The sequence below is a fragment of the Lycium ferocissimum genome, chromosome 9, assembly GCF_029784015.1.
Source record: "Lycium ferocissimum isolate CSIRO_LF1 chromosome 9, AGI_CSIRO_Lferr_CH_V1, whole genome shotgun sequence".
Taxonomy (NCBI): Eukaryota; Viridiplantae; Streptophyta; class Magnoliopsida; order Solanales; family Solanaceae; genus Lycium; species Lycium ferocissimum.
In genome coordinates this window covers 48,648,622-48,661,908 of record NC_081350.1, presented here as the reverse complement: position 1 = coordinate 48,661,908, position 13,287 = coordinate 48,648,622, and the positions used below count along the sequence as shown (strand labels likewise).

Sequence of the window (13,287 nt, the reverse complement as noted above, 5' to 3'; positions counted from 1 at the left end):
ATTGAAATAAGTAAAGCAAAGGAAGCCAGCCTCGTGTCAATGAGATTCAACAATTAATACATATACATTTAAATAAAAAAAAAAAAAAAACTATAATGTAACCTTCCGATAAAGAGGATACAATTGACCACCCTCGGTCAATGTGACCCCGTACATTGTCAAGAAGAATTAAGTACACGAGTCATCCAATAGCTAGCCTGCATCTGAGGCTTATTTTAGATCTTATTCCAGTGGTTTAGCCAAAGGGGAACGTGCGACGGTTGAATATCACACTATCTTAGACTACATCTACATAAAGAGCAGTCTAGTCCAATATTTCTTGTCCTGAAAATATCATATATGCAGCGCTGCTGATCTTTGATTCTTTTCTGAATCCAGCTTCAACCTAGCATATGTTTGTCTGGGAGTAGGAAGAATGGGAAAATGATTTTTATGTTAGACAATTGCGTACGAAAAAAGAAATATGAATCTAATGGCGTGAAAGAGGGAAGCCAATTCCATGGCGAGTGGTAGGAAACGCAACGAACATCAATGTGCAGATCACTCCCACAGCCATTGGCAATATCGCGAGGATCTCCTGAGCATCTGGTGATGGAGAAGGATACAAGCATTTGATCACATTTTGATCAAACGTCGCGACAGCACCAAAAACAAGTATTGACAAAAGGGCATGAAAGAAATCCAAAAATTTCAGCTTGTATTTTTCTGCATCCTCAGGAGGGCGTGATCCATCAATAATCAAAAGGCCACTGAATGTAGCCAATCCATAACGGACTTTGCCTCTTTCATCTCGAAAACTGTCCGTAAAACAGAGGATAAAACAAGAAATCGCGCAAAAGCCTAAAAGGCCTAATGTCATGGAATGGCTAATTGATGAATGACATTGGCCTTCATGTGTTATAACTGGTGACAATATTTGGAATGCAAGAACTGAACCTGAAGGCAGAAGATTTGATAAAAGGGCTGTTTTCTTGAATGTTTTTCTTATAACCTTTTGTGCTGGTGTTTTCTGTGGTTTTTCAGCCATTAGTACATCTTCTAACAAGGGTATTTCCAATTCATTTTCACTTGCAACCACACTTTGTGTTCCTAATTTCTCTGCATTAATCGCCACCGCGTCCGAATTCTTGTTGGTCTCCATATCAACAATGTGTTGAATCTTGTAAATTTTGTTAACAAAGTTTTAGTTCAATGCATGAAGGCTATAGGGAATTTAGAGGATTATATAACGTAATTTAACGTGGTAATATGCTAAGCACTCTCTAAAAACAGGGATTCAAGATATAGGGTTCTGGTTCATTCGTTATTAAAGGGATATATGGGTTTTTAGTAAAAGGTTTAAAGGCCAGAATTAATTCACGCCTTTATTTTACGTAAAAGTTCAATTCCCTTATTTAGAAAGTTGACGCCAGGGTTAAAATTTGGGGTTTATTAAATTAGTTTTAAAGTATGGTTGATAACGTAACCTAGTTGTTTCAACTGAGTTTAGGATACTTTAATAAATACTATTGAAAATTACTTTAAACAAAGAGCTGGCCAGACCTTTCTAACCACTCTGGGGTAAAACCTGTCCCATTCAGTAAACAAAATGATCATTCTCATAGCATAAGTTCTAATTCATTTGTTCACCCCATGATTCTCTTGAAAACGAGCTAGCTAAAACTCTTAGGGCTCGTTTGGTTGGAAACAACTTATCCCGGGATTAGTTATTCCACCCTCAAGGTGGGATAAAATAAGGCTACAATCCCGGGATAACTTATCCCGAGATTAGTTATTCCAGATTTTTATTCCAACCAAACATGGGATATAGAGGCACTAAAATTTTATCCTGAGATGATTTTTGTTTATCCTTCGCACCAAACGACCCCTTACTAGTTAAAAACAGTGACAATAGGAAGCAAAGAGAAGTACTACTTACATTGTAGCGTTTCAATTGCTAATCCAATATTTTGTAAGGAAGTTTTTATTTTCTTGGGATTTTATACTTACTTTATTAGTGACCAGAATAAAAAAGATGACACTTATAACAAGAATACTCCGCTAAAAGAAAGCACAGCATGAGTTGCTAACATGCTCCACTTCAGCGAGACGATAATTAGGGAGGAACAAGAATGTTACGTTTCTCTCGTTTTCTTCAGTTTTTACATTTATTCTCATAGGAGCAAGACATTTAAAAGAACATATGGCCTGCAAGGAACATTTGCAGTTGAAAGAAGACAGATAAAAAGTGGGATCATAATTTTATTCCAATTGCCAATTTAACATCATCCGAGAGGATTACAGCTGCAAACGATTCCCTATATCCAAGAATGGCCCCCAACTATTTAACAGGCTGAGGAAGATAATGAAGTGGTGAAATTCCAAACAGTTTAGCTAATGATAGCATCCTATTCACTTTCTTCCAGTGTTAGCCAGGTTCAAGTCCTGAAGATTGAGCAACAAATCATCAGCACTCAAGTACACCTTGTTGGCTGAATTCGAAATGGTATTTGCAATATCCCTTGCTGCTTCGATTTTCCTGAGCGTGATAAATGCTGGATTGTTGGCAATAGCTTCACCAATCAACTGTGCGCTCTTAGCCTCTCCCTGCAAGAACAATACAATAGGAACTCAAGCTCCATATAAAATGAGGTTGAAGAAGTAACTGAAGATTAGATTAATGAGAGTAGTATAAGACTGGGAGCTATTTTGACCTGAGCTCTAATAACAGCGCTTCGTTTATCTTGCTCAGCTTTTTCCACAATAAACTTTGCTCTCTCAGCTTCTTGAGCAGCCACCTGCTTTCCTTCAATTGCAGCCGTGAACTCCTTCCCAAAAGTCAGGCTTGTTATGGAGACATCATCTAAAGCAATATTGAAGTTGGCTGCCCTTTCAGTTAGGATCTTCCGTATTTCTCTACTAACATTCTGCATGAGTTACACACAAGCAAAGATAAGATGGTGAAGAACCTTTATAATTCCAATGAGTTTGTATGGCAGCCAAATAAAAATTTGCATCCCTACTTCAGAGAGGGAAGTAGCATACATCCAATATCAGGACATCAACACATGAAGTAGGTAAATATGTCCTCTTTGCACGTACCTCTCTCTGGGTGATGAGCTGGCTAGCGTTGTACTGTGCAATCACAGCTTTCAATGTTTCATGAATAATTGAAGGCAGGACCCGTTCATTATAATTTTCACCAAGAGTTCGGTAAATAGTGGGTAGTTGGTCTGTTACTGGACGCGTGAGAACTCGAAGTCCAATTTTCACCTGAAAAATAATCAAGGAACAGGATCACTCCATAAAACCTGTAATGCTTCTAGCAAAAAAGCCTATCTGCTCCAAGGATTAACGAAAGCATCAGATGTACAAAATTTATCCTTCATTTGCATATTCTTTACCACATGTTACCTTTTCCCCCTAATCCCCCATCTTTGGGTTTTTTTTTTCCTTATTTATTTTACGAAGCAATGCAAGTTTTGAGGAAAAACTTACCATCTGAAGGTCACGACTTCCCGAAGTACTTTCCACTAGATGTGGACGTGCACGGACGTCATATATCACAGGCCTTTCAAACCAAGGAATCATGAAATGTGTCCCTTCTGGATAAACCTATACATCAAATATTAAGTATCAACAAAACGTAAGGCAAGTCGAAAGTAAACGAAAAACAGGTCTAAAGGTCCATACACTAGGCTGTACAACATCATCAGAAAACCATATTGAAGATAAGATAACAATATCTTCGAACTCCTTGAGGATTGAATATAATTTACCTACTTTTATGTGACATCAACCTAGCTCAACCTCCTCTTCAACAAGGCAACAATACCATGAGAGCATACGTGGTTAGAGGTTTGTATATCAGAGTAGGCAGTGTCGGCAAAAAGCATATGTATGACATCTAGAAAACCTCTAGTTTTAGAAACTCCAGATGTTGTCTTAAAAGACAAATTACTAAATATTGGAATGAATGGGGCTGAAGAGACCAAAAAAGACATATAGCGAATTCACTAGTTGACCCAACTAATCTGGGATTAAGGTGCAATTAATTGATTGATTACTTTAATGTGCTTTGACATCACGGTGCTGAAGAAATATGAACAGCACATACTGATTTCTATTTTTACAAAAACGATAGAAACATACATATCCGGCCTGCTAAACCATGCTAAGGGAAGAATCTTGCAAGCATATCCAGAAAGGAAATATTAAGAAGCAAGCTACTTGAAGAACTTCCTTAACTGTAGAAGGGACTTAAATCAATCTGACCTAGCTAGATTTCTTAAACAAAGATAGAATTTCAGAAATGACTGTTGACGGATGCTAGCCGTCAAGTCAATCTCATTTATGTACTGAAAAAAAGGATTCAAACATCATCTTAATTCAATAGAGAAAGGACAAGACATACCTTATCTTTAACACCAAGAATACGATTGAAAACAATGGCACGACTCCCTCCTTCAACATTGTAGAGACTGTTAGTAACTCCATACACACCAAGACCAGCAACAAGTCCAAACTTGATCAAAGCAGAAGCAGGCCCACCACCAGGCATCTTAGGAACCTTAACATTCTTTAGATCCATCTTGCAAATCCCTGAAAGTAAAGCCAATAATAGTCATTATTATAATCAAGTCATAACGTCCTGCTAATATGGAAAAGGAATGATCCATGAGCATCCTGAAGAGCTTTTGCAGGCAAACATGCATTTCTTTTGATCAGACAGCAGGCAATTTCGACATAGACGAAGGACTTGACAAAATTAACAGTTTTTATTGAAGAACTTCACTCCAAAGCTGGACAAATAAAATTTAAAGTGCAAGTATACCCTTTAAATCTCATTATATATATGGCCAAAAACACTTCTATGCCACTTAATCCGCCTATCTTTTAACAGAATAAGCTTAAGCTGTTAAACAGATCCAACCATTTCGAATAACAAGCAAGACGAATACAACAGTATATTCTAGCGATGAGTCAATGACTACTGTTTAACAAGATTGTACAATTGAGAAAATGTGTATATGGCTTAATCTCAGTCTTCCACAGTCAACTGTTTGTCGCTATTTCTTAATACTTTTATGAAACACTCAAATATTTATTATCGACACTAAGACTCTAAACTGGTTAGCAGAAATCATCGATACTTCTATATCTGTAGATTTAGGTCAAGGAAATCTCTAAGGATATACTACCTGCCAAAAACAACAATAGAAAAATACATGACCGTTTCATTGACCAATTCAATTACAAATCATATATTATGCTAAATATAACAAAAATCCAGAGTGCTTACTCTTAGACTCATAAAATAAAAGTACTGAATTGTCTAGAGAATATATAACAGAGTCAACGGCAAAGCAAACAGAAGCAAATATCTCAATTCAGAAATCTTTTTTTTTTCTTTCAGATAAAGTAAAACTAGGAGTGTAAGCAGTGTATTATACAAAGCCACTAAAAGCAACCAAAGACAGAAGCAAGATTTGAACTTTATGGGTTCGAGCTCGAAATTTTACCACAGTCCATTTAAATTGCTGAATTTAAATCTATTATCCGTATTACCTTAGTGAATTTTTTAACACATATACAGGGTTTGAGCAAAAATTACGATGAACCCCGTGACTAGGCATAACCTTCACAGAAAAATTAGTATATGAATCATTACTGAGTTCAATGCAATGTTATAACCTTAGAATTTTATTAAACAATTCAATGGCAAAGTATGAACAATAAACCACAACCCATTAAGCCAAGTGAAAATCTCTAAAGTCAAAGGAAAACAACATAAAAATGTCTCTAAAAATAGCAGAATGGATACAGATGATTCACACAAAACAGTACTTAATAAAGATGATCAGTTATTATAGCTACTAATAATTTGTTTCTATTTATTTTAAATGCATCAACCAGAAGTACAAAAGAAAATCTTACAGTATCAAGAAAGCACCATTTGAAACACAGAATCCTGCAAAAATACAAAAAACATAAACTTAATTAAGTTGGATAATAATCAAAATAAGAACTTTAGAGCACACAATTGGTTATTTAAAAAAAAAAAAAAAAAAAAAAAAAAAAAAAAAGATACCCCAAATAACACAAATACACAAAAGAATTTATAAATAAAGAAATGGAGTTTTCAAAGGAAGATCTTTTTACCTGATTGAAAATTGAAATGCAGTGAAGAAATTTTCTTGAAAGTAGTTAGCAGCGAAAGAACTGATATGAGGTTTAACATATGCTTGGAGAAGGGGTTTATTAATAGATTAGGTCTTAACGATTTATAGATTTTTTTAGGATAAAATGATAATATTTGCACGTGTACTAATTGAGATGTGACAATTGTTGGCCTTGTTAGATGTTTGGTCTAAAATAACCCTATTGTTAGATGGAAATTGAATTTTTTGCCATTGACCTTTAACGAGGTCCAATTTAAAGGTAATTTTATTGATGGATAAATTTATTGGACTTTCTTTCGAATAAGTTGGACACGTGTAAGTCCAGGGTGAAAGATGATTAACTAAACTAATGACATGAATAGACAAAGAACTATAAACTTGAATAATACATAAGTAAAAGTTAGACTTAATGTGTTTGGTAGGAAGAAAAATATATTTTTAGAAATTAAGTGATGTTCTTATTTATTTTCTGATATTTAATAAATAAAACTGTCATTTGTTTGGGAGCAGGATGGGGTGGGGGTAGGGGGTGTGGCGTGGGGGGTTAGTTAAGTAGGGGCATTTAATTATTAGTCACTCTTTAGTTTTTTATTTTAGGATAGGTGACTCAAGTTTTAATTATTAGGTAGAGGTGATAATTTTCTATTAGTGATTAAGGGGTTTTGAAGTTGCCCAAAAGTTTCTATTTTGACACTTTAACCCTCAACTTTATTTTTAACACTTTGCACTCAAGTTTTATTTTTAACACTTTGACCCACCCTCGCCCTGCACCCCCCCCCCACCCCCTCCCCCCCCTCCCCCCGCCCCACCCCCACCTATTTTTTTCTTTATTTTTTTTTTCACCCCTCCTCCTCCCAACCCCCTAACCCCCCACCCTGCCCCCCCGCCCAAAAAAAATATTTTTTTTTTAATTTTCTTTATTTATTTTTTCACCCCCCTCCTCCTCCCTCCTCCTCGCAACCCTCCCCCCCCCCCCCTACCCCCACCCTCCCCTCCCCTCCCTCGCAACTCTCCCCCCCCCACGCCCCCCCCCCCCCCCCCCCCCCAAAAAAAAACATTTAAAAAAAGTTTTAATTTTTTCTTACCCGTCTCCACTCCTCTTCCCATCCCTCCCCCCGCCCCCCCCCTCCCAACCCCCAAAAATATTTAAAAAATTTGATAATTTTTTTTATTTTTTCACCAGCCCGTCCCTCCACTACTACCCCTCACTACCCCCCCCCCCCCCCCCTCCCAAATTGCTTTTTTTAAAAAAGTTTTGAAAAGTTTTTTTTTTGCACCACCCCCCTCCCCCACTCAAAAAGAATATTGAAAATAAGTTTTGATTTTTTTTGGGGGTTTAGGAAAAGTTTGGATAAAATTCAGGTTGTTGTTGTAGTGTGTTTGTAGTGAAATAGATGGTTTTTTGTTGTTGTCCTGGTATGGTTCAGGGTTTAGGAAAAGATATCCAATAGATATTTTTTTTGTTCTTGTCCTGGTATTTATCTCTGGTTATGTTTATAGAAGATATCCAATGATTTATAGTTGTTGCAACAAGTTCTACACTTGTGGCAACAAGTAGACAATCTGCAACAACTACAAATCTGTTGATATAGCTTGATTATTTGGTTCGTTTTGTAGAAAATATCCAATGATTTGTAGTTGTTGTCCAAAAACCGAAATGTTCCATAGTTGTTAATTACACTGTGTTGTAATAACAGTTATTTGTTGGAACTTTATGACATTTTAATGTTATTCTTTTTTAGAATGTTAATTTCTGTTCTTGTGAACTTAGTTTATATGATATGTTGATCGTGTTCAAATCACAAATGTGTGTGTTGTTAATAAATTCTTTGAACAGTTTTCAGCAAGCAAATGAATCGTTGTTGACTCAGTAACTTGTTGGGTTTTATCCAACAAGTAACGGAGGACTTGTTGCAACAACTAGTAACTTGTGTTTTATCCAATCGCTAAAAGATTTCAAAGAATAAGCAATCTGTTGCAACAACTGACAGGCCTTGTTGCAGCAACTAAGTTACATGTTAGGGGTTTTCCAACAAGTGGAGTGACTTGTTGCAGAAAGTTGGTAACTTGTTGTGTTTTATCCAACAAGAGTAAGGACTTGTTCAACAACTATGTCTTTTTCAGCCGCAGATGCTACGATTGTTGCAACAGATACTACACTTGTTGCAAATGATATTACGATTGTTGCAACGGATATTACTTGATTCACCCATATTTAGTGATCAATAAAGGGAATCAATGACATTTAGTGATAAACAAAGAAAATCAATGATAAGTAGTGATCAATATATAATACTTAATCAATTTGATGGTAATTTGAGTCAAGAATATGCACTAAATCCAATGATCATTAGAGTGAATTGATGTAAACTACTTGATTCACCCATATTTAGTGATAAGCAAATGAAATCAACGATATTTAGTGATCAATATATAATACTTAATCAATTTGATAGTATTTTGAGTCGTGAAAGATGATCTACTAAGTCAAGTATGCACTAAATCGAGTGATTATTATAGTGAATTGATGTGAACTACTTGATTCACTCATATTTAGTGATAAACAAATGAAATCAACGATATTTAGTAATTAATATATAATACTTAATCAATTTGATAGTATTTTTAGTCAGGAAAGATGATCTACTAAGTCAGTATGCACTAAAACGAGTGATTATTAGAGTGAATTGATGTGAACTACTTGATTCACCCATATCTAGTGTTAAACAAATGAAATCAACGATATTTATGATGATATATATATATATATATATATATATATATATATAACATCCTTAATGGATTAGATAGTAATTTCATGGATTAGATGGGCAATTCTAAGTGTATTCTTAGAACAAATATTACGATTCGCAACGAGATACTACGCTTGTTACAAAGGATACTACGCTTGTTCCAACGAGATACTACGATTGTTCAACAGATACTACACTTCGCAACAAATACTACACTTGTTGCAATAGATACTACTTGGTTCACCCATATTTAGTGATCAATAAAGGGAATCAGCCATATTTAGTGATAAATAATGGAAATCAACCATATTTAGTGATAAACAATGGAGATCAACCATATTTATTGATCAATATATATACTTAAGCAATTTGATGGTGTTTTGGGTCGGGATAGATGGTCAACTAAGTCCAGATGACGCACTAAACGGAGTGATCATGGGAGTGAATTGATGGGAACTACTTGATTCACCCATATTTAGTGATAAACAATGGAAATCAACCATATTTATTGATCAATATATATATCAAGCAATTTGATGGTGTTTTGGGTCGGGATAGATGATCAACTAAGTCCAATACACACTAAACGGAGTGATCATGGGAGTGAATTGATGGGAACTACTTGATTCACCCATATTTAGTGATAAACAATGGAAATCAACCATATTTATTGATCAATATATATGCTTAAGTAATTTGATGATATTTTGGGTCAGGTAAGTCCAATACGCACTAAATGGAGTGATCATCGGAGTGAATTGGTGTGAACTACTTGATTCACCCATATTAAGTGATAAACAATGGAAATCAACCATATTTAGTGATCAATATATATATCTACTAAAATCATTAGTAATTTGTTGCAACTTCTTCCACAACTGTATGATCTGTTGCAGCAGATTAGTAACTTGTTTAAATAGATTAGTTACTTGTTGGAACGGATTAGTAACTTGTTGAAATAGATTAGTAATTTGTTGCAACTTCTTCCACAACTGTACTATCTGTTGCAATAGATTAGTAACTTATTTAAACAGATTAGTTACTTGTTGGAACGGATTAGTAACTTGTTGAAACAAATTAGTAATTTGTTGCAACTTCTTCAACAATTGTATGATCTGTTGCAATCATTTAGGCAATGTGTCTAAACAGATTAGTAACTTGTTTAAACAGATTAGCAATATCGTGAATATGTTGCAATAATGAAGGAGTTGTTGCAACATATAAGATACCTGCTGCAACATATGAGTAAGTTGTTGCAACATATGAGATACCTGCTGCAACATATGAGTAAGTTGTTGCAATAATTCAAACAACGTGATTAATACATTGCAACAATTAGTCAACTTGCTTAAACAAGCGATCCATCTCTGTTGAAACAGAGTAGTAACTTGTTACAACTTCTTCAACAAGTGTATGATCTGTTGCAACAATTAACTCATCTGTTGCGACATATTTTTTAGTTTTTACAATAATTTAAGCAATTTTTTGATTTTTTTCCAACAAGGTGAGTAATTTGTTGTAACAACTAAGCAATTCTACTATATGCATCTATTGCAACAATTAGTAAGCAAAATAAATAAGTTCATAAACAGAAATTGTTCAACAGCCACCTTGGCTCCAAATACCACAACTAATCAAAATAAATAAGTTCATAAACATCATTCACAAATAACATAAAGGACAAAATATTTATAATTATTTATGAAAAACTACTATTATACATATAAATAATTATAAAATTTATGTATATAATTTATTGGTTCGGTTCGGTTATTTATTCGGTTATTTTTTAATAGAACCATAACCAAACCAAATATTATCGGTTTTTAAAATTTAAAACCAAACCAAACCAAATGTCTGTTTTTTTTATTTGGTTTAGTTAAATTTTCGGTTTGGTTTTGGTTTTAACCAAAACCGTGAACAACCCTAGTTGCAACAACTAAAAATCTGTTGGATATTTTCTACAAACAGAACCAAATAACTGAAGCTATGTCCAACAGATTTGTAGTTGTTGCAACAGATTGTCTACTTGTTGCAACAAGTGTAGAACTTGTTGCAACAACTACAAATCTGTTGGATATCTTCTACAAACAGAACCAAATAACTGAAGCTATGTCCAACAGATTTGTAGTTGTTGCAACAGATTGTCTACTTGTTGCAACAAGTGTAGAGCTTGTTGCAACAACTACAAATCTGTTGGATATCTTCTACAAGCAGAAACAAATAGTCAAGCCGTATCCAACAGATTAGTAGTTGTTGCACATTATTCGCTTGTTACAACAAGTGTAGAACTTGTTGCAACAACTAAAAATCTGTTGGATATTTTTTATAAACAGAACCAAATAACTGAAGCCATGTCCAACAGATTTGTAGTTGTTACAACAGATTGTCTACTGGTTGCCACAAGTGTAGAACTTGTTGCAATAACTACAAATCTGTTGGATATCTTCTATAGACAACCGATAAATACCAGACAAGAACAAAAAAAAAACCATATGTTGGATATCTTTTCCTAAACCCTGAACTATACCAGGACAACAACAGAAAAGCCATCCATTTCACTACAAACACACAACAACAACAACCACTTGGATTTTATTCAAACCTTTCCTAAACCCCCAAAAAAATAAAATTCAAAACTTCCTTTCAAGATTTTTTTTTGGAGTGGGGGGGGGGGGGACGGTGCAAAAAATCAAAAATAAAAACTTTTAAATTTTTTTTTTTTTAAAAAAACAAAATTAATTTTTTTCGGATGGGTGGGGAAGTAAGAAACCAAAAAAAAAAAAAAATTCAAAACTATTTTTCAAGAAAAATCATTTATTTTTAGGGAGGGGAGAGGGGAGGGTGGTGCAAAAAAAATAAATTTTTTGAAAAACTTCCTTTTTTGGAAGGGTGGGGGGGTGAAAAGAGAATCGCCGTAAAATGTCACTTATGTTATTTGTTTTTCGTATTTAATTTCATGAGAGAAGTCATTCTTTTTTACTTTTTGAAAAACTTACTTTTTTTTTACCAAACGTGACAAGATTAAAACACTTATTGAAATTTTATTTTCTTCGTACCAAACACAACTTTTGTATCAAATAATTTTGATGAAGCATTTCAGGTATGACACTTGAACTAACTCCAACTTATGTACCTCCTCTGTCCATTTTTATTTATCCGCTATTACTAAAAGTAGATATCCACTTTTACTTATCTAGTTTGAAAAATTAAAAGATAATTTATTATTTTATACATATTTTACCCTTATTATTAAATACTATAATTATTTATAATATATAATAATTATGGGTGATATAGTAAACTTATCATCTTATATATTGTTTCTCAAAGTGTGCGCCAAGTCGAACATAGACAAGTAAATAACAATAAAGGGGGTAATTAAATATATCATGGGGATATAATTTATAATCTTTAGGCAAAATACATCAAATGCCCCATGAACTATACCCGAAAAGTCAAGTTCACACTCAAACTAATTGGACGACCTATTACCCCTTTGCCCATCTAAAAAGTGAATTTAATACCACCCTAGAAGCTGATGTGGCACCAAAAAAAATTATAATTAAAAAATAGGAGAGTGACGTAATAAAAATAATTTTTAAATTTTAATAAAAACTAAGTAATATTTTTCACTCCTTCTTCTCCATTTCACACCCCCCCCCCCCCCCCCAACCCACCCAAAATCCGCCTTGTGCTTCTTCTCCTCCTCCTCTTTCTTCTTTTTCTTCATTTCAGTAGCACCAGGCCACCCCACCCCCCCGCCCCCAAACCCCTTTTCTTCTTCTTCTTCTTCTCACCACCACCACGCCGCCATCCCCTTCTCCTCCACCTTCACGCCACATCACCCCCACCCCTCCCTTTCTTCTTCATGAAAACATATACAAAAATCACAATGTTGAGTTAGGAAATAAAACTAAAATAGCCATTAGCAAAGAAAATAAACCCTCATCTTTTGAACAAGAACCTGCATTTTTCATAATATAGAAATAGTGTTAATAGATTTTGGCCGGAATTTTTTTCCGGCGAGCTTCCATTTTTTCCGATCAACCTTCAATCTCCTTTATTTTTCTCTTGGGATTTGGTGGTAGATGTTGAAATTTATGAGTAATTGTGACTTTTGGTGGTGGGTGGTCAACTCGTTGGTGGTGATTTGGCGGTTTTGATTGTGGTGGTGATGTGATTCCGGTGGTGAATTTAGCTATGGGTGTTGAATTTATGGTGGCAGTGGTTGTGGCGTGATTCTTATGGTGGATTTGTTTGGTGGCGGGCTGGCGGCAATGGTGGTTGTTTAATGGTGGAATGGTTTGAAGAAGATATAATTATTGGAGGATTTTACTGGTTAATTAGAGATTAATTAGTGTAAATATAAT

The 13,287-nt window shown here is 34.7% G+C and overlaps 2 protein-coding genes across 2 annotated transcripts; both read right to left on the bottom strand.

Moving 5' to 3' along the window:
- Positions 1-76: 76 nt before the first annotated feature.
- Positions 77-1,263, bottom strand: LOC132029321 (protein DMP7-like). The gene has a single exon (XM_059418623.1). It carries the CDS (start codon positions 1,139-1,141, stop codon positions 470-472), a length of 672 nt encoding a protein of 223 aa, XP_059274606.1. The 5' UTR covers positions 1,142-1,263; the 3' UTR covers positions 77-469.
- A 956-nt stretch (positions 1,264-2,219) lies between these two features.
- Positions 2,220-4,617, bottom strand: LOC132031151 (prohibitin-1, mitochondrial-like). The gene is made up of 5 exons (XM_059421018.1): positions 4,394-4,617; positions 3,478-3,594; positions 3,082-3,252; positions 2,694-2,906; positions 2,220-2,586 (listed from the first exon to the last, which is right to left on the bottom strand). Exons 1-5 carry the CDS (start codon positions 4,568-4,570, stop codon positions 2,392-2,394), a joined length of 873 nt encoding a protein of 290 aa, XP_059277001.1. The 5' UTR covers positions 4,571-4,617; the 3' UTR covers positions 2,220-2,391.
- Between the last annotated feature and the right edge of the window lie 8,670 nt (positions 4,618-13,287).

Bases quoted from the DNA above. Each gene is read 5' to 3' on its own strand.
- LOC132029321 (XM_059418623.1), bottom strand. From the start codon at position 1,141: ATGGAGACCAACAAGAATTCGGACGCGGTGGCGATTAATGCAGAGAAA.
- LOC132031151 (XM_059421018.1), bottom strand. From the start codon at position 4,570: ATGGATCTAAAGAATGTTAAGGTTCCTAAGATGCCTGGTGGTGGGCCT. The intron at 2,907-3,081 runs GTACGTGCAAAG...TAACTCATGCAG, and splicing joins AGCTCATCACCCAGAGAGAG to AATGTTAGTAGAGAAATACG. The intron at 2,587-2,693 runs GTCAAAATAGCT...TTGTTCTTGCAG, and splicing joins GCGCTGTTATTAGAGCTCAG to GGAGAGGCTAAGAGCGCACA.